Source organism: Rhineura floridana, chromosome 6 (assembly GCF_030035675.1).
Source record: "Rhineura floridana isolate rRhiFlo1 chromosome 6, rRhiFlo1.hap2, whole genome shotgun sequence".
Lineage (NCBI taxonomy): Eukaryota > Metazoa > Chordata > Lepidosauria > Squamata > Rhineuridae > Rhineura > Rhineura floridana.
The window spans coordinates 575,914-599,733 of record NC_084485.1 but is presented as its reverse complement, the minus strand read 5'-3'; the positions used below and the strand labels follow the sequence as shown (position 1 = coordinate 599,733).

Here is a 23,820-nt window from a genome sequence, read left to right as displayed (position 1 = left end):
AAATGCAATATTAGCACTTTTAACAGACTGAAAGTCACTTTGTTACTTCAGGAACATCAAATGTAATTATGTACAAGCAGGTTTGGCATAAAATTATCACATTTGGTATACTAAAAGTACATTTTATTCAAACAATTATTACAAATTGAATTTACTTAAAAAATAATTTTTTTTTGTAAGAAATGGAGCTACCAGCTCCTGAACTGTAAGGAACCTCTTTCGTTTTGCCAGTTTATGAGCACCAGGCAAAAAACAATTTTAAAAAACCCAGAAGAACCATCAACATTAATAACAAAGAAAATTATTTATGTCTCCGCTAGTCCTCCAGTGTCAAGCAGACATAAAGCACCCATTCCCATAAAAAGAACTGAGAAAAGGGGGAGACCAAGATTCAATGAAACATTTTATTCATCATGCTAAATAAAACATTCCATAATCCATTTTTTCTTCATTTTTGTCAATTTTTTGGGGGGGGGAAAGGGAAAAAACTATTCCCCCCCACATTTTCTGGGCCTTCACATCTCTACTCCTTCAGTCGCACCAGGGATCCCCACAGCCCCTTCCTGTGGGAGGTGGGGAAGGACAGGGTGAAGGCACTTGCTGCCCGGGGGCACCCTCTTCCTCCAAGCAGGGAAATGGGCTCTTGCAGCACGGGTGAATCCAGGCAGGGAGACATCATAGCTGTCTCCCTTGGGTGGGTGGGGGGGGAGGCAGAGAACTTACGGTCTCCAGAATTTCCCCTTTTAGCGCAATATCAAATACAGAGAACTTTGTCCCCTACATATCATTTTAGAACCAAACGGCAGCTCAGAAACGTCCTTTAAAAATAAAATATTTGCTCTGGCCTTTCTCAAGCATCCTCCTCCCTCAAGGCTGCTCCAGTTGGTGGACGGAGAGAGACTGTCCATTAACCACTGAACACTGAAGATGCTTGCAGGTGGCTCCAAGTTCTGCCTTTGGGCTTGACGCTCTGTGCATGGCCTGCTTGGTTTTGGGAGAGCACCTCTGCAAACTCATGCAGCAGCTGCCTCTTCCTGCAGACGCACCAACTCTGCTAGCCTCTCCTACCCCCCCCCCCAAAAAGCACTTCATGTGGACGGGAGACCGAGCAAGTCTCTTTCCTCCAGAGACTGGCTTCATACTCCCATCTCCCCAGCCATCCACTGGGGGGTTCCCAAAGCCTCCATCAGGCTCAGGCATGCGGGGGACAGGAAGTGCCAAGGGCACAGGAGCAGAGCATCCACCTGGAGGGCTATGCCAGGCCCACAGATGCCCACACCGGGCAGATCATCCAAGAAATCTCTGGCACTGTATGGGGAGAGGGGGCAGTGCAACCAACATAGGACTCCCCCCTTTCCTTAGTTATTGGTACACAGGAGGAAGAGGAGGGCTGTTTGTAGGGTGCTGAGGTAGATTTGAGCGTGAGCAGGGGTGGGGGCGGAGATGCCTCTTTGTGCTGATCAGCAGCAGGCACTGGGCCTGAGACGGTGCCAAGCCAAGAGGCTCTGCTGGTTCTGTCCCCCCCCCCCCGCATCACAACCATTCTGGGTCAGGCCAGCCTTACCCACCTGGCCCAGGGAAGCCCCTCCCACAAGCTGAATAACGCAGAATATCTGCCCACCCCTCTCCTGCCGGCTGCCCCACCCACCAGCAGGAGTGGGCGGCACTCTGCAATTAATAATGTGTTTGGAACTCTTTTTTTGTGCACCACATAAATGATTTTATATCTAAGTGTATATATTTATATATAAATGATGACTGGAAGGCAGAGCAAGCAAGGGTGCGTCCAGAGTCCCAGAGGAAAAGGAGGGGGACTGAGGAGCCTTTCCGTGGCCAAAGGCAGCACTCAGTGACCACAGCAAAAGCCCCCAGCTGGCGTCCATCCCGAGCTGAACTGCACAGCTGCAGGGGCCATGGTGACACCACAACCCACCTGCCTGTAAAGCGAAATGACAAAGAGGCAATAGAAGGAGTGGGGGGGTGCACTTGGACAGCACCGGGAGGGGGCAAGGTGCATCACTCAGCATCAGCCACATCATCACACATCCACCCCTGGATTGTCACACCATGCTGTATGGCTAAGGATCTGCAAGAGGTCAAAAGGACCATCATGGCCCAGGTGTGGCATCCTCTGGATGTTGGCACTTCCCCTTCAGTCTCTACACTGTCATACAGGACAGCGATGAGCAAAGAGGGCTGAAGATGGCGCAGAGGGAGACAGGAACGGCTCCTTGATCCTGGGGCACCTGGGCCACACTGGGTGCAATGGCCTCTTGTGACTCTGAGCTCTCCAGCCATTTGGAAACTGTATTCCTGTTAATGCAGCCTAAAATAGCATGTGCCTTTTTTGCAGCCACATCACACCATTGGCTCATACTCAGCTTGTGATCAACAACAATCCCAAGATCCTTCTCGCATGTAGTATTGCTGAGAATCATACTCAAAGAGTGCTTATCAATCGTTCCATCTCAAACTAGGCAGAAGTAACGAGTGGGGTAACACAGGGCTGAGTCCTGGGCCCAGTGCTCTTTAACATTTTTATTAACGACTTGGATGAGGAGGTACAAAGCATGTTTATCAAATTTGCAGATGATACAAAATTGGGGGGCACAGCTAATACTGTGGAAGACAGAAACAAAATTCAAAGGGACCTTGATAGGCTGAAGCATTGGGCTGAAAACAGCAAAATGAAATTCAACAGGAATAAATGCAAAGTTCTACACTTAGGAAAAAGAAACCAAATTCACAATTATAAGATGGGGGATACCTGGCTCAGCAATACCACATACGAGAAGAATCTTGGAATTGTTGTTTATCACAAGCTGAATATGAGCCAACAGTGTGATGTGGCTGCATTAACAGAAGTATAGTTTCCAAATCGCGTGAAGTACTAGTTCCCCTTTATTCAGCACTGGTTAGGTCTCATCTTGAGTATTGCGTCCAGTTCTGGTCTCTGCACTTCAAGAGGGATGCGGACAAACTGGATCAGGTTCAGAGGAGGGCAACAAGGATGACCAGGGGACTGGAAACAAAGCCCTGTGAGGAGAGACTGAAAGAACTGGGCCTGTTTAGCCTGGAGATGAGGACTGAGGGGAGATAGGATAGCACTCTTCAGGTACATGAAATGTTGTCACATTGAGAAGAGATCCTGGCCCTCCTCTATCCTCCGAGTGCAGGACACGGAATAATGGGCTCAAGTTGCAGGAAGCCAGATTTTGACTAAATGTCAGGAAAAACCTCCTAACTGTCAGAGCCATACAACAATGGAACCAATTACCTAGAGAGGTAGTAGGCTCTCTGACACTGGAGGCATTCAAGAGGCAGCTGGACAGCCATCTGTCAGGAATGCTTTGATTTGGATTCCTGCATTGAGCAGGGGGTTGGACTTGATGGCCTTATAGGCCCCTTCCAACTCTACTATTCTATGATTCTATGAGCCAAGTATCCCCATCTTATAACTATGCATTTGGTTTCTTTTTCCTAGGTGTAGAACTTTGCACATCCCTGTTAAATTTCATTTTGTTGTCTTCAGCCCAATGCTCCAGCCCATCAAGATCCATTTGAATTTTGCTTCTGTCTTCCAATGTATTAGCTATCCCTCCCAATTTTGTGGCTATATACTACAGCTAGCATGGATTTTTCACATTCTGCAATGTTAAATTGAAAATACCCCCGCATGCCATTCTGCTGCTTCCCAGAAGCTCATTTCAAAACAAAATCTTACAAAACTTACAGTCCTGGACTCAGAAACGTTTCCTTAACAACCCTCTAAGTTTTCATGGTGATACACAAAACACTCAGAGAATCCAGACTTCAAAGTCCAAAACAAGAGTAAGATAATCCAGACTCCTGTTGGAATTTTTTCTGTCAGTGGTCCCATAATTTGTTGAAATTAATTAAAAATCAGCCATGTTCACAGAGTACGTGTAATCCTATTACTGACCTTGCCTCATATGCTGACCTTCATCTTCTGCAGTTTAAAAGTTTAGAAAAATGCATGGCTGATTTTTAATTCATTTAAGAAATTTAACATTGGAGTCTATGATAGCGTAGGCATGCTCAGTGAGAACCAACTGTTAGTGTTCTAATGGGCAGACTCACAGCTGTTTGGTTTGGCTAATCAGGGGGACAGTCCCACGCCAGACAATTATTCCACTTTAAACAGTCACGGCTTCCCCAAAGAATCCTGGGAAGCATAGTTTGCAAAGGGTGCCAAGAGCTGTTAGGAGACTCCTATTCCCTTGACAGAGCTCCAGTGGCCAGAGGCGTTTAACAGTCAGCCCCTTCTTCCCAGAGAATTTGGATGACTGTAGCTCTGTGAGGGAATATGGCTTCTCCTAACAACTCTGAACACTAAAGTCAGGTTCATTCAGACCATGGTATTCCTGATCTCTATGTATGGATGTGAAAGTTGGACAGTGAAAAAAGTGGATAAGAGAAATATCAACTCATTTGAAATGTGGTGTCAGAGGAGAGCTTTGCGCATACCATGGACTGCAAAAAAGACCAATAATTGGGTATTAGAACAAATTAAACAAGAACTGTCATTAGAAGCTAAAATGATGAAACTGAGGTTATCAGACTTTGGACACATCATGAGAAGACATGATTCACTAGAAAAGACCATAATGCTGGGAAAAACAGAAGGGAGTAGAAAAAGAAGAAGGCCAAACCAGAGACGGATTGATTCCAAAAGGAAGCCACAGGCCTGAACTTACAAGATCTGAACAGGGTGGTTCATGACAGATGCTCTTAGAGGTCGCTGATTCATAGGGTCTCCATAAGTCATAACCGACTTGAAGGCACATAACAACAATGAAACAACCCTCCTCTTCCCCTTCCTAACCTATACCAACAGATATTTCTATCAAACTTTAAAAAGCAGGGAAATTGGGCAGCTATAGTGAATGCACCAGGGGAGCAGGAGACCTGACCTCCTCTCTGAGATATTGGACTGCCCTACAAACTGGTCAGAATGCAAACACCATTTGGGTTGGTCTTTCACAGTCCAATCCACTTTCTGTGTAGCTTGGAAAATTTGATAACATGTGCCTCTGACCATATGGCAAGAGTGTTTTGCCTATTAGTGAATTTGATAAGCCTGCCCTGCACCTCCTCATCCAAGTCATTAATAAAAAATGTTGAAGAGCACTGGGCTCAGGACTGAGCCCTGCAGTATCCCGCTCATATCCTCCCCCAAGTTTCAGAAGGAACCACTGATAAATCACTGTTTGAGTACGATTCTATAGCCAGCTGTGGATCCACCTGACAGTTGCTCCATCCAGCCCCCATTTAGCTAAAGGAGCCTGTAATGCAGATGGCCGCCCCCTGTCAGAGGCAGGATGCTCAGAATACCAGTTGCTGGGGAATGAATGGGAAGAGTCCTAGTGAACTCACCCTCTGCTTGCAGGCTTCCCATTGGGGCATCTGATTGGCCACTGTGAGAATGGGATGCTGGACTAGATGGGCCCCCTTGGCCTGATCCAGCCGCAGGGCTCCTCCTATGTGTCCAGGGAAGGCACCTTGTTCCAGCCCATTATTCCTAAAAAGACCGTCTGGCAAGAGGCAGATCTGCTACCCCGGATCCTCTGTGCTAACTAAGGAGGCGAGGCCCATTCTCCCTTCAGAGAGGAAACTCAGTTCCAGAGGATGCCTACAGGACTCTCCGATTAGGAGCCTCTAGGAGGGGGCACCTCAGTTCACTGGCCAGCAATCTGGAGAACTAGCCTGCGGGGCTGGTCAGTGGGGCAGCCCCGTGTGGTCCTGGAAGTGGTGCACTGGCTGCCGGTGAGCTGCCAGCCTGATTCAAGGTGTTAGTAGCAGCATACAAAGCCCTAAGTGGCTTGGGACCCAAGTATCTGAAAGAAAATGGGGGAAATATATCTGTCCCCCCCTTTCCCCCCGTAGCAGCCCAGGGCAGCCTTCCAGGGCATCAACCCTCCTGGGCCCTACAGTCACAGCAGGGGAGGCCTTGGTGGTGGGGCTGCCTGTGGGGGCTGCCCAGCTGGTGCGGATCCATGACAGGGCCTGTGTGTGTGTGTCTGTGCTCGATCCGCACGCGTGAGAAGGCCCTGGGTGCCAGGGTCAGGCCAAAGGAGCCGGAAGCAGCAATGCCACAGGCTGACATTGGGACATGCCTGCAGGTCACCCTTTGCCAAGTCCAGGGAGGGGAGGAGAAAGCCTCCCTGATCCGGCAAGCAGGGATCAAGCAAAGTGCCTCCATCCTGAAGCTGTGCTTTGCTAGAGATCTGCTTCCTTTCTTCCGGTGCAGAGCGTTTCCTTGTTTCTTTGGCAAGACAAAAGAACACATAGCAGGCGAGCAGCACTCTCCACTCAGGACCGGCCTGCCCTGCCAGGAGGTGGCTGGTGTTGTCACTGCAGGGTTGCTGTTGACAGTTCTGGGGGTGTCCGGCTCAATCCCAGGCAGCACCTCAAGCAACAGGTGAGGAGACTGACTGCTGCCAGTCAGAGCAGACAACTCTGGGTTAGATGGGCCAACAGGAGGTTGCTTTATCCCAACGCAGACTCTGTTCCTAAAGGCCTCAGAAAGTGATGCTGGGACTGCCAGAGACATGGGAAGTGGAGCAGAGTGCCCAACGCGCAGATTCCTGCAGAGGTGACTCTCCCACCTGTTGAGCCCTAGGCATGGGGGGGGGCTCCCTCTCCCTCCCTTCACGCCCTAACAGACTTCGCGGGAGCAGGGCAGCCTAAGACTGCACAAAATGAAGCTAAATCCCACATCCCTCTTGTCATTCAATATTAACTTCCCCTTTCCACGAGTGAATACCAGGCAGGCAGGCAGGCAGCTTGCTTGGAATACAAAGGCCTTTCTTAATGGGGCAGGGTTGGCCAGCGGGGCAGCCCCGCTCTGCTCTTGTAGAGGCCCACACATGTGCTGGGGGCTCCTGAGGCCTTGGCTCAGCTCACCCCACTTCTTGCAAAACATCACCTGGGTCCAGCAGCACATGAACCCCCTGGGACACGATCCCAGAGCAAGGCCTGGGCCCAGCAGCAGCCTCTGCCTGCCCTGCTCCGACACCAGTGTGAGCGGAGTTGTCCAGGGGGCAGCAGGGAACTGCTCCTGCCATCTCCTCGCCCCGCCAGGCAGCGCTTGCAGGAAAGGGCCCGGCGTCAAGACTTGGCCAGGCACTGCTTTTGGAAAAGACTCGGCAGCAAGAACCTCAGGCAGGAGGCCCAGCCTTCCCCCCTTTCACTTTTCCCTCCTCCTGCGCTTGTGCAAAGATGCACTTGGTTCCTCCAACATTTGTTCTCTCTTGTACATGCACACACGTGCGACAGCCAAGCCAGTGGGGCTCATCTTCACCCGGGCCTCCTTGAGTAAGCAAGACAAGAGAAAGCAGGCCAAAGTCAAAAAGGAAAAGCAAGCAGCCCTCCATTATCGTATATTAGAAAAAATGGATGTGCCAGATTTTATGGCTCCTTTTATAGCATTAATGATCACGATGGCTCTGCACGTTAAGCTGCTGAAATGGGCAATTAAACCTTATGCTCTGGGCACAGAAAGAAATTTCCATGCAGAGGAGCTTGATGCCAGGTGCATGATGGGACCAGGCAAAGTTCCCGCGGCCTTTGACCTGAGCTGGGATGGCAGCAAACTATTCCTTACACTTGGTGGGTCTCTCAGCTTCCTTGGGGGGGCGGGGCTTGCTCTGAATGGCCCCAAAGCGCCTGAACTAGCTCGTTCAGAGCCCCAGCTAGGAGGAAAGACTGACTGCACAGGGAGAACCAACAGAAGGAACAGAAAGGAAGGCAGAGTCGCGCTCTATGTTAAAAATAGTAGCTCCACCGAGAGTATCTGGATTAAAATTAATGGGGCAAGGAATAAAAGGAACACGGAGGTTGGAGTCTACTTCTGACCACCCAATCAAGGAGAAGATGAAGATGAAACTTCTGAAAAGCAAATTGCCAAAGTCTTGAGGAGGCATGATGTAGTAGTAATGGAGGACTTCAGTTACCCCCATACCTGTTGGGAGATAAATTCTGCCAAAAACGGCCCCTCCAAGAAATTCCTGACTTGTGTTGCAGATAACTTTCTCCTACAGAAAGTGGGGGAAGCAATTAGAGGATCGGCTATCCTTGACTGGATTCTAACCAACAGAGATCACTTGATGGATGAAGTGGCAGTTACAGGAACACTGGGGGAAAGTGACTACGCTATACTAGAGTTCTTGATCTTAAGCTGATTTTAGAACAATGGTAAGTAAGGTTCTGTGGCAAGTGACCCTAATGAGAAAAGATTGGTGGGAGTTTCTAAAAGAGGAAATTCTAAAGGCACAATTGCAAACAATTCCATCAAGGAAAAAAGGGGGAAGGCTGCAGAAGAAGCCAGTGTGGCTTCACAGGAAGCTCAGAGATGACCAGAAAACAAAAAAGGACGCATTCTGGAAGTGGAAGGAAGGCCAGGCCACAAAGGAAGAGTATGGGCAGGTATCATAGAATTGCAGGGATGGCGTCAGTAAGGCTAACACTGAGAATGAGCTGAGGTTGGCAAGGGATGCCAAAAGCAACAAAAAAGCTTTCTTCAGGTACTTCCATAGTAAAAGACAGAGAATAGAAATGGTGGCACAGCTGCTCAATGAGGATGGCAAAATGATAACAGATGACAAAGAAAAGGCAGAAGTGTTCAATTCCTACTTTGGCTCAGTCTTCTCCCAAAAAAGGGTCTATGACCCTTCTGGGAAACATGAAGTAGAAGGGGCAGGATTGGAGCTTGAGCTTGACAGACAAACCGTCAAAGAATACCTAATCGCTTTGAATGAGTTCAAATCTCCAGGGCCCAATAAACTGCATCCTAGAGTAATGAAGGAACTGCCTGGAGAACTCTCAGAACCACTGTCTATTATCTTTGCGAAATTGTGGAGGACTGGTGAAGTGCCAGATGACTGGAGGAGGGCTAATGTTGTCCCAATCTTCAAAAAGGGCAAAAAGGAGGAACCTGGGAACTACAGTTCAGTCAGCCTGACATGGATCCCTGGAAAATTATGGAGCAGATTATAAAGCAGTCAATCTGTAAGCACCTTGAAAACATTGCAGTGATTACTGGAAGTCAACATGGATTAATCAAGAACAAATCCTGTCAAACTAATCTTATCTAGTTTTTTGATTGGGTAACCATGGTATCCTTCTGGAGAGACTGAGTTGGGAGTGGGAGGGACTGCATTGCGGTGGTTCCACTCCTACTTGGCGGGTTGGCTCCAGAAGGTGGTGCTTGGGGAACATTGCTCCGCGCCCTGGATTCTCCAGTATGGGGTTCCACAAGGGTAAGTTCTGTCCCCCATGCTGTTCAACATCTACATGAAACCGTTGGGTGTGGTCATCCGGAGCTTTGGAGTGCGTTCCATCAGTATGCTGATGACATGCAGCTCTATTTCTCCTTTTCATCTTCTTCAGGTGAGGCTGTCAATGTGCTGAACCGGTGCCTGGCTGCGACAATGGACTGGGTGAGGGCTAATAAACTGAGGCTCAATCCAGACAAGATTGAGATGCTGCTAGTGGGTGGTTCTTCTGACTGGATGGTGGATGTCCAACCTGTCCTGGATGGGGTTGCACTCCCCCTGAAGGATCAGTTTCGTAGCTTGGGGGTTCTCATAAAACCATCTCTGTCACTTGAGGCTCAGGTAACCTCGGTGGCACAGAGTGCCTTCTACCAACTTCGGTTGGTGGCCCAGCTACGCCCCTATCTGGACAGGGATAACCTGGCTTCAGTTGTCCATGCTCTGGTAACCTCCAAGCTAGATTACTGCAATGTGCTCTACGTGGAGCTGCCTTTGAAGACGGTTCGGAAACTGCAGCTTGTGCAAAGTGCAGTGGCCAGATTGGTAACAGGGACCAGACGGTCCGAACATATACAACCAATTCTGGCCCACTTGCATTGGCTGCCTGTATATTTCCGAGCTCGATTTAAGGTGCTGGTTTTGACCTATAAAGCCTTACACGGCTTGGGACCACAATACCTGATGGAATGCCTCTCCCAATACGAACCCACCCGTACACTACGTTCAAGATCAAAGGCCCTCCTCCAGGTGCCTACTCCGAGGGAAGCTCGGAGGATGGCAACAAGGGAGAGGGCCTTCTCAGTGGTGGCCCCCAAATTATGGAATGATCTCCCTGACGAGGTGTGCCTGGTGCCAACACTGTTATCTTTTCGGCGCCAGGTCAAGACTTTCCTCTTCTCCCAGGCATTTTAGCATGTGTTTTAAATTGTTTAAAAAATTTAAATTGTGTTTTAAATTGTTTTTAAAAGATGTGTTTTTAAATTTGTGTATTTGTTTTGATGTTTTTAGTTAGTGTAAACCGCCCAGAGAGCTTTGGCTATGGGGTGGTATACAAGTACACTAAATAAATAAATAAATTCAGCATAAGGTAGGCCTCATCCTGAATATTGTGTCCAGTTTTGGACACCGCATTTTAAGAAGCACGCAGACAAACTGGAATGGGTTCAGAGGAGGGCAACAAGGATGATCAGGGGACTGGAAACAAAACCTTATGAGGAGAGACTGAATGAACTGGGCATGTTTAACCTGGAGAAGAGAAGACTGAAGGGAGACATGATCGCACTCTTCAAGTACTTGAAAGGCTGCCACACAGAGGAGGGCTGGGATCTCTTCTCGATCATCCCAGAGTGCAGGACACGGAAAAATGGCTCAAGTTGCAGGAAGCCAGATTTCGAGTGGACATCAGGAAAAACTTCCTAACTGTTAGAGCCATACAACAATGGAAACTATGACCTAGAGAGGTGGTGGGCTCTCCGACATTCAAAAGGCAGCTGGACAGCCACTTGATGGGTATGCTTTAAGTTGGATTCCTGCATTGCACAGGGGTTTGGACTCGACAGCTTCACAGGCCCCTTCCAGCTCCACGAGTCTGTGATTCCACCTCCGTGCCACGCTGGACCTGCCCATGAGCAGAGCTGCCAAGGCCTGCAGCTGAGTAGGCAGTGAGAGGGGATGGCCAGCGGCAGTCTGCCTGGCTGCTGACAGAAGCACAGCAGTGCATGCAAAGTCCTCTTGAGCTCCTGTGGCAGACAGGCTGGGAGGCATCTCCTGCCTAGCCGAGGGCGGGAGGATGTTGGGGCTCACTGCTGGACTCAAGTGACAGCTGGGTGGAGATCCCGTCTCCCTTTACGGCCTGCCTTGTGAGCTTCACTGGAGGATCCCCATCGCCCAAGAATCTTCTTTCGGAGATGCTGTAACTAATTTGGACTTTCTGTGGGCTGAGCGGCTGGTCACCCTGGAGTGGCGTGAGGGGGCTTGGCTGCGATTCTGACCTCTGTGTGCATCTTGAACTTGAGGATAGAAAGAAGCCATAGGGAGGGGGGCTGGACGGCCACTTGGCCCCCCAACCCCAAGAAAGTCCCGGGGAAGCTTGGGCGGCCAGCACCGTGCTGGGTTGCTGGAGATCCGAAGAGCTCCTCGCAAGCCCCGCCTCCTGCCCCCTCCCACGCACCCTGCGCTCAGTTGCAGGCATGCCAGAGCCAGGCGCCATTCGCTGCAGGAGAGCCCCGGCCCCCTCAGCACCTCCACAGGGCTGGGAGAGAAGTGGCCGGCCATGGGGCAGCTGCCCTTCTTCCGATCCCCTCCCCACGCAGGCCACCCCCCCTCTCCTCGTTATCACCTCCGCTCTAACGGGCTGTCACAGGATCATCTGCTCAGGATTGATCACAGGCACATTTTACAGCAGGCTTTATTAGAAGTTATTAAAGGACAGAACAGCTTCCACAGTTCACTCATTAAATATGAATACAGCATTTATAAAGCAATCCTTAATTTAAAGTGTTACGTTTAATCAAAGGCCCGGTGCTAGCAATGTCACTCCTGGAGAGCCGGGGGTGGGGAGGGGGCGGCCTCTGTGCTCCTTCAGAGTGGGGGGCGCACCTGGGGAGGCACTGTTGCCGTTGCACCCAAGGGGGAAGGCTGGCAGGACCACAGAGCTGCCCGGCTAGCCCCGCCCCGAACGGCAGCCGTGACACTTCTGCCCCCCCCAGCCTGCCAGGCACCCCGCGGGCAGGTCCTGAATGGATGCAGCCGGGCAGCCACCCAGATGGGCACAGAGTAGGTAGAAGGGGTGGGAGACACCAAGAGCTGGAGCTGCAGCCCCCACTGTGGAGAAGGCAGGGGGTGGGGTGGTGCTCACGTGCCCCAGGCTGGGCCCACCCCTGGGTCAAGCGGGGCCCTGGGGTACAGCAAGGGAGAGCTGCAACTGCTGGACTCCAAGAAGCCTCCTTCCGGCTGCCTCCCGCACTCGGAGTCCAGGCTGGCGTTCCTGGGGGAGCCTCCCAACTGGGAAATGGGGTGGGCCCAAGAGCGGGCTTCAGAACTGAGGAGGGATCTGGGCCTGGACGCCTCCCCCCCCCCAAGCCCAGCGGCTCCTGGCTCTGGCTTGGCACATGCACCCCTTCCCAGAGGGCTGACCTACCACCAGGAGAGCCAGGTGGGGGCAACGGGGCAACAGCCAGCTCTCAGGACAGGGCAGAGGGGCTCTAGGGGAACCCCCTGTCACCCATCCCCCAGCACCACCTTACCTGTCTTGCTGTCCACTGTGAAGTGCTGCTCCCCCTCCAGAACGCTGTAGACCACCCTGGCGCTGCTTCCGTACGTGGGGTCGTCAGCATCAGACGCCATCACCTGCATCACAGACGTCCCTGGGGGGGGGGGGAAGAGAGAACAGAAAGGGCCCCGAATGAGCAGCAGCCCTCCTGCCCCCCAGCACCAGTAGAACGGACCCACAGAGGCGGGCACAGCACACTGGCCTGATTCCGACAGCCTCGGATCAAGGCAAGAGCAACAGGCACCCTCACGGGGGGGGGGCTCTTCTTTCATCCCCAGGCAGAGCCCTGTGTCCTCATGCACCACACGTATCAGGGCAGAAAGAGTACAAATTGGATAAAAGTCCATCAAACGGCGGCAATTAAGTTATTGATTTTCAAGGCTGCCTCATTAAACAGGGTGTTTCAGTCTGACTGTCCCTGTGATGGCTCTAATTTGACATCATGTTCAATTTGACAAAAGTGGGACCCCAAGATGTGAGCAGCAGGAGGGGGTTGTTGAGGAGGGGGGTGGAATAATGCAGATGGCCAGAAACCGGCAAAGAGACCACAACGGGGGAGGGGGGGAGGAAGAGAGGGCAGAGAGACCTCAAAGCTCTCCCAGGTCAGCAGCCGGCCTCCAGGCAGGGATACCCCCGGCGAGTCCACCCTTCATTGAGGCATTTCCATCCTGCCTCTTCAGGTGGCCAGCAGCACTTTAAAATAAGGTCATAAACATTTGAAACAGGATAAAAGCAGCACGTAGGAAAACAGACACAGATGGCCGCGGCAATAAAAGCGGACTCCATTAAATGGGAGAGAAAATGTAAAGGTCTCCAACTGTTGCCTACATCTATTGCAGGGGGGCGGGGAGAGGAGGAGGGGAGTGCCAGAAACAGAGAAGGGCCTGCTCTGTGTGGGCTCCCACCAAGCCTTACAAGAAGATCTGAACAGGCAGGCGCCGAAAGGGAGCTGGCCCTTCTCCAGCCATGCCAGCCCCCTGGCTGCATCAAGGACAGTGCGCCAGCCCTGGAGGGTGCCAGCTGGAGGCCAAAAGGGATGCAGTCCTGCAGCCCTATGAACCCCCACCCCCCAGCAGCAGACTCGGCAGGTCCCATGGGGGCTTCTTTAAAAGCAGACTTCTGGGCTGCCTTTCAGCTGTCACGAGGGTCCACAAGGCAGATTATCACAACCCTAGCAAAAAATCACTAAAATCAATTCAACCTTAAAACAGTGCTGAGAAGACAGAGAGCAGAAAGTTGAAACATTCAATTGCACAATCTGGAAACAGAAAGCCAAAAGAAATAAAACATTTTACCTGCCCACCTAAAAGCCTTCAATGATAAGCAAGGCATTTATTCATCAGGGATGAGGGAGGGGTAGGCCTAATGTCCTTTGGGAGAGAATTCTGCAAAGAGGAGGGGGCTGCCACAGAAAAGGCCCTGTCTAGCGAAGCCCTTTTGGTAGTGAGAAATATCACGGGGCCTCTGAAATCTCTTGAATCTCAAAGCCAGGGGAAGGTTCATTGCATGGGGGGGGGGGGCGAGGAGGCAGTCCTAAGCCATTAAGGGCCTTATAGTAGAAGCACCAGCAACTTGGGCTGCTCCTTCTCCACAGACCATCTCTGGTGTTAAGATAATGAAAAATGGAAATAGACTGCCTTCAAGTCGATCCTGACTTATGGCAACCCTATGAATAGGATTTTCATGGTAAGCAGTGAATAGGGGTTTGCCATGGCCTCCCTCTGAGAGGCAGTGACTCGCCTAAGGTCACACAGTGAGCTTCATGGCTGTGTGGGGATTCAAACCCTGGTCTTCCAGGTCGTAGTCCAACACCTTAACCACTACGCCACACTGGCTCTGTTAAAAGATAGTCTTCATAAAAATGAAGGGAGGAAGTCAGACTATATATTTATTATTTTATTTATTTATTTTATTACATTTTTAGACCGCCCTATAGCAATAAGCTCCCAGGGCGGTGTACAGCATATATATATCATGTCGTCTTCGATGTCTGTATACTAATGCCCAAAAAACAAACAGGATGAACTTGAACTCTTAATACGGGAGAGTAAATACCACTTGACAGGTATAACTGAAACTTGGTGGGATGACTGGAATACAGCGAATGGAGGATATAACCTGTTCAAAAAGAACAGAAGAGGGAGAAAGGGAGGAGAAGTTGTGCTCTATGTCAGTGGTTCCCAACCTGGGGGCCGCGAAGTAATCCAGAGGGGGCCGTGAACAGTAAAAAAATGAATTATTTATTATTTTTTTTAAAAAGTCTTCACTACACTGTCTGCTTTCCACTGCCACTGCAGATGACACCTCCCCCTTGCTCCAAACGAGAGGGGAGGCCTTTTGCTGAAGCTCCAGAGCATCTTTCAGAAGCACTAAGGGCAGGCATATGCCTATAAAATACATGGCAGATGAGAAGGAGGCTGAAGGTGGAGCTACCAGGAAGAAGAGGGGATTACTATCACTGATTCCCGTCTCCTTGCACTGCCGCTACTGGCAACACCCTTACTTAGAATGAGAGGAGAGGGCTTCTTGTGAAGCAAGCCTGCAAGGAAAGGCTACTTTCCCCCTTCCTTCCTGGCAGCCAGCCTGCCTCCCTGGGGGGAGGGGGTCACAAAAAGTTTCAGCTTATAATAATAATAATAAAATTTAATTTATGTGTCGCCTATCTGGCCGTTGGCCACTCTAGGCGACGTACATGAAGGAATTAAAACACAATACAATAAATTACAATAATACAATGTGAAAACAATACAGTAGCAGAACAATACTAGTACAGGGCTAGAGGCATTTCAGTCATAACAGTTAACCCTCCCCGGAAATCCCAAAGGCCTGTTGAAAGAGCCAGGTCTTTAAGGCTTCACGGAATACATTTAGGGAAGAGGCGTGCCATAGATCTTGTGGGAGGGAGTTCCATAAGGTGGGGGCCGCCACTGAGAATGCCCTCTCTCTAGTTCCCGCCAATCTAGCTGTTTTTGTCAGCGGGATTGAGAGAAGGCCCTGTGTGGCTGATCGTGTCGGGCGGCATAATTGGTAGCGTTGAAGGCGCTCCTTTAGATAAAGTGGGCTGATACCGTATAGGGATTTAAAGGTTAATACCAACACCTTGAATTGGGCCCGGAAAACTACTGGAAGCCAGTGTAGATTGAACAACACTGGTGTGATGTGATCCCGGCGACAACTATTCGTAAGTAGTCGAGCCGCCGCGTTTTGTATAAGTTGTAATTTCCGGACCGTTTTCAAGGGTAACCCCACGTAGAGCGCATTACAGTAATCCAATCGAGAGGTGACCAGGGCGTGTACTACTAATGGGAGCTGATGGACAGGAAGGTAGGGTTGCAGTCTTCATATGAGGTGTAGTTGATACCAGGCTGCCCGGCTCACTGCCGAAATCTGAGCCTCCATGGACAGCCTGGAATCAAGTACAACCCCAAGGCTGCGGACCTGGTCCTTCAGGGGTAAACTCACCCCATTGAACTTCAGGTCAACATCTCCCAACCTTCTCTTGTCCCCCACGAGCAGCACCTCAGTCTTATCGGGGTTCAACTTCAGCTTGTTCCTTCCCATCCATGCACTCACTTATAAAGGGGGTCCCATGTTCATTCATTTCATTTCATTTTTTCATTTCATTTTATTAAATTTATATACCGCCCATAGCCAAAGCTCCCTGGGCAGTTCACAACAACCAGCATAAAATACAATAAAACACATATTTAAAACAGTTTTTTAAAAGCTTAAAATTTAAATTTAAAACAAAAATTTTTACACATACTAAAATGCCTGGGAAAAGAGGAAAGTTTTAACCTGGCGTCAAAAAGATAGTAATGTCGGCGCCAGGCGTACCTCGACAGGAAGACTATTCCATAATTCGGGGGCCGCCACTGAGAAGGCCCTCTTTCTTGTCGCCACCCTCCAAGCCTCCCTCTGAGTAGGCACCCGGAGGAGGGCCTTCGATGCTGAGCGTAGCGTACGGGTAGGTTCATATCGGGAGAGGCGTTCCATCAGGTATCGTGGTCCTGCGCCGTATAAGGCTTTGTAGGTTAAAACCAGCACCTTGAACCGGGCCCGGAAACATATAGGCAGCCAATGCAAGCGGGCCAGAATTGGTGTTATGTGTTCGGACCGCCTGGTCCCTGTTATCAATCTGGCCACTGCATTTTGCACGAGCTGCAGTTTCCGAACCATCTTTAAAGGCAGCCCCACATACAGCGCATTGCAATAATCTAGTTTAGAGGTTACCAGAGCATGGACAACTGAAGCGAGGTCAACTGACCCCTGTGGAACCCCATACTGGAGTACCCAGGGTGTCGAGCAGTGCTCCCTAAGCACTACCTTCTGGAGACGACCCACCAAGTAGGAGCGGAACCACTGCCAAGCAGTGCCACCAACTCCCAAATCAGTGAGTCTCCCCAGAAGGATACCATGGTCGATGGTATCAAAAGCCGCTGAGAGATCAAGGAGAATCAACAGAGTCACACTCCCCCTGTCTTTCTCCCGACAAAGGTCATCATACAGGGCGACCAAGGCTGTCTCCGTACCAAAACCAGGCCTGAAACCCGATTGAAATGGATCCAGATAATCAGTCTCATCCAAGAGTGTCTGGAGCTGGCTGGCAACCACTCGTTCGAGGACCTTGCCCAGGAATGGGACATTTGCTACCGGCCTGTAATTGTTAACATTTTCTGGGTCCAAGGATGGTTTCTTCAGAAGTGGTCTTACCACCGCCTCTTTCAGGCAGCTAGGGACCACTCCCTCTCGCAATGAGGCATTTATCACTTCCCTGGCCCAGCCGGCTGTTCCATGCCTGCTAGCTTTTATTAGCCAAGAGGGGCAAGGGTCCAACTTAGAAGTGGTTGCACGCACCAGTCCAAGCACCTTGTCAACATCCTCAAGCTGTACCAACTGAAGCTCATCCAAAAAATCAGGACAAGGCCGTGCTCTGGATACCTCATTCGATTCAACTGCTGTAACACTGGAGTCTAAGTCCCGACGGATGCAAAAGATTTTATCCTGGAAGTGCCTAGCAAATTCATTACAGCGGGCCTCAGATGATTCCACCGAGTCCCTAGGGCCAGAAGACAATAGCCCACGGACAACTTTAAAGAGCTCCGCTGGACGGCAAATAGATGCTTTAATAGTGGCAGCAAAATATTGCTTTTTTGCTGCCCTTATTGCCTCTGAATATAACTTAGTGTAGGCACTTACCAGTGCATGATTGCATCCATCAGGAGTTCGCCTCCATCTGCACTCCAGCCGTCTCCTATACTGTTTCATCGCTCTCAGCTCCAGAGTATACCATGGAGCTGCATGAGCTCTGCAAAGGAGAGGGCGCGCAGGAGCGATCGTGTCAACTGCCCGGGCCATTTCTGCATTCCACAGTTCAACCAGGGTTTCGACAGGAGCGCCAACACTATCAGCTGGAAAACTCCCCAGAGCCCTTTGAAAGTCATCAGAAGTCATAAGTCTCTGGGGGCGGACCATCTTAATAGATCCCCCACCCCTACAGAGGGGAAGAGCCGCTGTAAGTCTAAACCTCAACAAGCGATGATCTGTCCATGACAGAGGGACTGATGTAAAACTCCCTACCATCAGATCATCATCTCCATGTCCAGTTGCGAAAACCAGATCTAGAGTATGGCCTGCTACGTGTGTAGGGCTGGTAACATATTGGGACAGCCCCATGGTTGTCATGGAAACCATGAAGTCCTGAGCCACTCCAGATAAGGCGGCCTCGGCATGGATGTTGACATCCCGCAGCATCATCAGTCTGGGGGATCTCAGCAGTACATCTGAGACTACCTCTGTCAGCTCAGTTAGGGAGTCCGTTGGGCAGTGGGGTGGGCGGTACACCAACAGAATCCCCAATCTGTCCCCCTGACCCAACACAAGATGCAAACATTCCAGACCAGTAGTCACATGGACAGGGTGCTTGGAGAGGGGGATGGAATTCCTATAGACCACCTTCATAAAGGTTGGGAACCACTGCTCTATGTTAAATATGTATATCCCTGTGCAGAAATACAGGAGGATGAGCTTGGTAGCTCCATGGAGAGTATCTGGATTAAAATTAATGGGGCAAGGAATTAAAGGAACACGGAGGTTGGAGTCTACTTTTGACCACCAATCAAGGAGAAGATGAAGATGAAACTTTTGCAAAGCAAGTTGCCAATGTTTTGAGGAGGCATGATGTAGTAGTAATGGGGGACTTTAGTTACCCGGATATCTGTTGGGACACAAATTCTGCCAAACACGGCCCCTCCAAGAAATACCTGACTTGTGTTGGAGATAACCTACAGAAAGTGGAGGAAGCAACTAGAGGATCAGCTCTCCTTGATTCTTACCAACAGAGATGACTTGGTGGATGAAGTGACAGTTATGGGAACTCTGGGGGAAAGTGACCACGCTATAGTAGAGTTCTTGCTCTTAAAGGAATCAAAAGCTGAGAGTAGCCATACGTGTATCCTGGACTTCAGGAAAGCCGATTTTAATAAACTTAGAACAACAATAAGTAAGGTCCCATGGCAAGCAACCCTAATGAGGAAAGGAGCCCAAGGTGGGTGGGAGTTTCTAAAAAAGGAAATTCTAAAGGCACAATTGCAAACAATTCCATCAAGGAAAAAAGGGAGAAGACAGCAGAAGAAACCAATGTGGCTTCACAGGAAGCTCAGAGATGACCAGAAAACAAAAAAGGACACATACAGGAAGTGGAAGGAAGGCCAGGCCACAAAGGAAGAGTACAGGCAGGTAGCACGGAATTGTCTGGATGGCGTCAGGAAGGCTAAAGCTGAGAATGAGCTGAGGTTAGCAAGAAATGTCAAAAGCAACAAAAAGGCTTTCTTCAGGTACATCCATAGGAAAAGACGGAGAAAATAGACGGCGGTACAGTTACACAATTAGGATGGCAAAATCATAACAGATGACAAAGAAAAGGCAGAAGTGCTCAATTCCTACTTTGGCTCAGTCTTCTCCCAAAAAAGGGTCTGTGACCCTCCCGGGAAACATGAAGTAGAAGGGGCAGGATTGGAGCTTGAGATTGATAGACAAATGGTCAAGGAATACCTAATCACTTTGAGCCAGTTCAATTCTCCAGGGCCTGATGAACTGCATCCTAGAGTAATGAAGCAACTGGCGGAAGAACTCTCAGAACCACTGTCTATTATCTGTGCGAAATCGTGGAGGATGGGTGAAGTGTCGGATGACTGGAGGAGGGCTAATGTTGTTCCTATCTTCAAAAATGGCAAAAAGGAGGAACCGGGGAACTATAGTCAGCCTGACATTGATCCCTGGAAAACTATGTAACAGATTATAAAGCAGTCAGTCTCTAAGCACCTTGAAAACAATGCAGTAGAAGCCAACATGGATTTATCAACAACAAATCCTGCCAGACTAATCTTATCTCCATTTTTGATCAGGTAAACTCCATGGTAGACTGTGGGAATGCTGTGGACATATTGTATCTCAACTTCAGCAAAGCGTTTGACAAAGTGCCCCATGATATTCTGATTAGCAAGCTAGCTAAATGTGGGCTGGATGGAACAACGATCAGGTGAGTCCACAGCTGGCTCCAGAATCGTACTCAAAGAGTACTTATCAATGGTACTGCAGGGCTCAGTCCTGGGCCCAGCGCTCATCAACATTTTTTATTAATATAAAAAATGAGGAGGTTCCAGAAATGCTTATCAATAGCTAATACATTGGAAGACAGACAAAATTCAAAGGGATCTTGATAGGCTGGAGCAATGGGCTGAAAACAGCAGAATGAAATTTAATAGGGATAAGTGCAAAGTTCTATACCTAAGAAAAAGAAACCAAATGCACAGTTATAAGATGGGCGAAACTTGGTCAGCAATACTACATGCAAGAAGAGTCTTGGGATTGTTGCTGATCACAAGCTGAATATGTGCCAACAGTGTGGTGTGGCTGCAAAAAAGGCAAATGTTATTTTAGGCTGCATTAACAGACGTTTAGTTTTCAAATCATGTGAAGTACTATTTCTCCTCTATTTGGCACTGGTTAGACCTCTTCTCCATCGTCTCAGAGTGCAGGACATGGAATAATGGACTCAAGCTGCAGAAGCCAGATTTCGGCTGAACATCAGGAAAAATGTCCTGTTAGAATGGTACGACAATGGAATAAATGACAATGGAGGTGGTGGGCTCTCCAGCACTGGAGGCATTCAAGAGGCAGCCGGACAGGCACCTGTCGGGGATGCTTCAAGTTGGATTCCTGCATTGAGCAGCGGGTTGGACTTGATGGCCTTATAGGCCCTTTCCAACTCCACAATTCTATGATTCTATGAACGCCTGAACACTGTATGTCATGAAGCATCCTGCCTGCCACAGTTTGCAACAGCTGCCATTTCCAGGCACTCTTTAAAGGCAGTTGCATATAGAGAACACTGTAGCAATCAAATCTGGAAGTGACCAGTGCTGTGTCCAGATGCATCTTCTCCAGGAAGGGGCACAGCAGACACACCAGCTGAAGCTGAGCAAAGGCACGAGGAGGGGGGCATGGCATGGCAGCCAGCCACCCGGCCGTCCAGGTTGCAAATCTGCTCCTTCAGAGGGCGTGTCATCTCACCCTGAAGAGGCTGCGCTCTCAATCCCAGAGCAGCTCATCTACTGACCGTTGGTTCCTCTGTCTGGCTTGGGCGCCAGCTGCTTGGCCCACATCCCTTTGCTTCAGTCTGTCCAGGCAGCGGCTCAGAAATTCCTCCCGTCTCCTTGGCACTCGTTCAGAAGGGAAGACAGAGCAGGGTGTCATCAGCATATCGATGGCACCCAACCTCCAAACGTCCTCTCCCAATGGCTTCGCTTTAGGTATTGAGAAGCATGCAGCACGAGCAGAGCCCCAACGAAGCCCACAGGCCAAAGTCCAGGGGGGTGAGCTTTAATCTCCCAGGACCACCTTCTGAGAGCTTTCAGCCAGGTAGGGACCCAAACACCCATAAAATGGTGGATTTGGATTTTTGAGGGGATATTTCCTGAGACCTTTTACAGGTCCTGCAGAAGGTACCAGTGGGCACATTGGTGGCCACAGATGCCATGCTGATGATCCCTGCCATAGCTCAATGGAGCAGTTTTGGACATCCAAAAGGTGGGATGTCCATTAGTATGGCTGCTCCTGCCGAGTGCAGAAAGACAGGCAACCTCCAGAAAAAGGCTTTTTTGGTGGTAGCACCCCAGTCATGGAAACAGCCTTTCAGGGAAAGCTCATCTGGTGCACATCTGTGGTCATTTTGGTGCCAGGTAAAGACCTTCCTATTCACCCAGGCCTCAGTAAACAACATACGTAGTCTGGGCGGTGGAGGTTGGTCCTTTAGGGGTAATGGGGCGCTACCCCACCAACCTTAGTCTGCCTTCTTACTTACAGCCAATCAGGGGGTGGCTCTGCCTGCCATTAGCTCTGCTTCCACCTCCTGCCGGTCTCCTCGTCTTCCGCCCTGCCAGCTCCATTGGGCATCAGCCACCACTGGCTTGGGACTCTCCATTTTTGAAAGCCTGCTGGCGGTGTTGCATGCTCTGTCTTTTGTTGCATTGATTTCGTTTCTGTTATGCCTCTGTGCTTTGCTTTATATCTACACAGTATCTGCAAAACCCAGCACGAAGCAGGCAAACTCTTCCTCCTCCTCAATCCTGCAGCATCTGCCATTGCTGAGGAGCTCTCACACACTCACAGCAGACTAGCACGAAACACTTGCAATGAGGTGCAGGGTCCTGGCCCCTCCCCAGCCAAGCAGAGAGACAATTAGGCACGTAAAGCGGATACAGACCATGTCCCTCCTCCTCCCCTGACAGCATGCACCCGGAGGCTCCCCCCAGAGCAACAGCACAGCATGAAACTGAGCGCATCAGGGCAAACTGTCCTCGCTACTTCTGGAAAGTGGAAAGAGCAGTGTGGAAGGGCCTGATTTGGCTGAATCAAATGAGGCATCCTATTCCCAGCAAAGGCTCCACTCAGCCAAGTGGCCAAAAGAAGGCCCACGTGTGCAAAAGAGACAGCCCGCCTTGCTGGACACGCAGCCAGGAGCGTTCCATGCCCCTCCCCCTCCCTGCATGGCACGTGCCAGTCCTTGATCATCCCTCCTATCATGCAGAAACACAGGGACCTGCTCCTGAGAAGGCCCTGTGGATTGGGAGCTTTTTCCATCTCAGGGATTAAAGGGAGGGAGTGCACCTCCCCCAAGCAGAGATTCTGCTTCGGAGAAAACACTGGGACCCCCCCAGTCCCCAGCATACTCTGTTTCCAAGAGATTGGGGGGGTATAGAAGAGTCCAGTAAGGTTGAGCATGGATGCTCTGAGCATCTTGGGGGCATCTGGGGTGGCAACCTGGGCTCATGTCCTCGTTGCCGCTCTCTGCACTGGATGAGGGGCAGGGGTTGGCGGCAGAGCATCTGCCTTCCGTGCAGAAGGTCCCCAGTGGCGGCATCTCAAGGCTGGGCTGGGACAGTGCCCTGGGCTGGGACCCTGGAGAGCCACTGCCGGCAGTGGAGTGGGCACCTCTTGTGGCACGAGAGCCACTTCTCTTCACGGACAGCTTGCCGGGGACTACATGCCAGTGGTGGGCAGGGCCAGCAGCACAAGTGGGTGCAGCAAGGAAAGTGACTGCTCCATTTGTAAAGTAGGCTACATTCAGGCCATGCAAATGCCAGAGGTTATCCCACACCCACACATTTCCCCATCTCCACCCAGGCCATCGAGAGGCATGAGCGCATCCCAAGGACATATTCGCATGCGAGGAGAGTGCAGAGAAGGCGTGGGGAGGGGCAGGAGAGAGGCCTGGGGGCCCGCATGCAGTCCCTGGCCTGAGGTCCTCCATCCCGCCGTGGGGCAGGCCACGCTGGGCTGGGGAGCCTGCTCTGACTCTGCCTGAGGCTCCTCTCTGAGGGTCAGCCCCGCAGTCCAGACTCAAGATGACAACTCAGGAGTACTTCCTGAGCACTTCTGAAGAGTGCTGGCAAGGCAGAGGACTAAGATGCCCCCACTGTTCCTCCCGCCCTGCACAGACAGACGGAGAAGCACAAAGTCCCTCGCCCCCCACTTGAGCAGTTCAGGCGCGCAGCACGAGTCCTCCACCCCGCTTATGACTGAGTGCAAGACCCCCTCCATGAAAAAGTCCTTCTGCTCCAGCCAAGCCAAGGAGGCAACCCGCAAGCCCAGCTGGCCTCCACCGGGCCCACAGCCTGGGCAACACACGCAAAGCTGGCCAACCCGGACTACGAGCCCAGGCTTTGTTCTGCTTCACGCTCGCTGTGGTCT

At 50.5% G+C, this 23,820-nt stretch overlaps 1 protein-coding gene across 5 annotated transcripts in view; it reads right to left on the bottom strand.

The window, feature by feature from the left end:
* CDH22 (cadherin 22) overlaps positions 1–23,820 on the bottom strand; it is a 111,629-nt gene that overhangs the window by 52,246 nt on the left and 35,563 nt on the right. For all 5 annotated transcript variants that reach the window (XM_061630690.1, XM_061630686.1, XM_061630687.1 and 2 more), the window contains exon 3: positions 12,542–12,661. In XM_061630690.1, the coding sequence (XP_061486674.1) occupies positions 12,542–12,661 (120 nt within the window). The remainder of the gene's footprint in view (positions 1–12,541; positions 12,662–23,820) is intronic.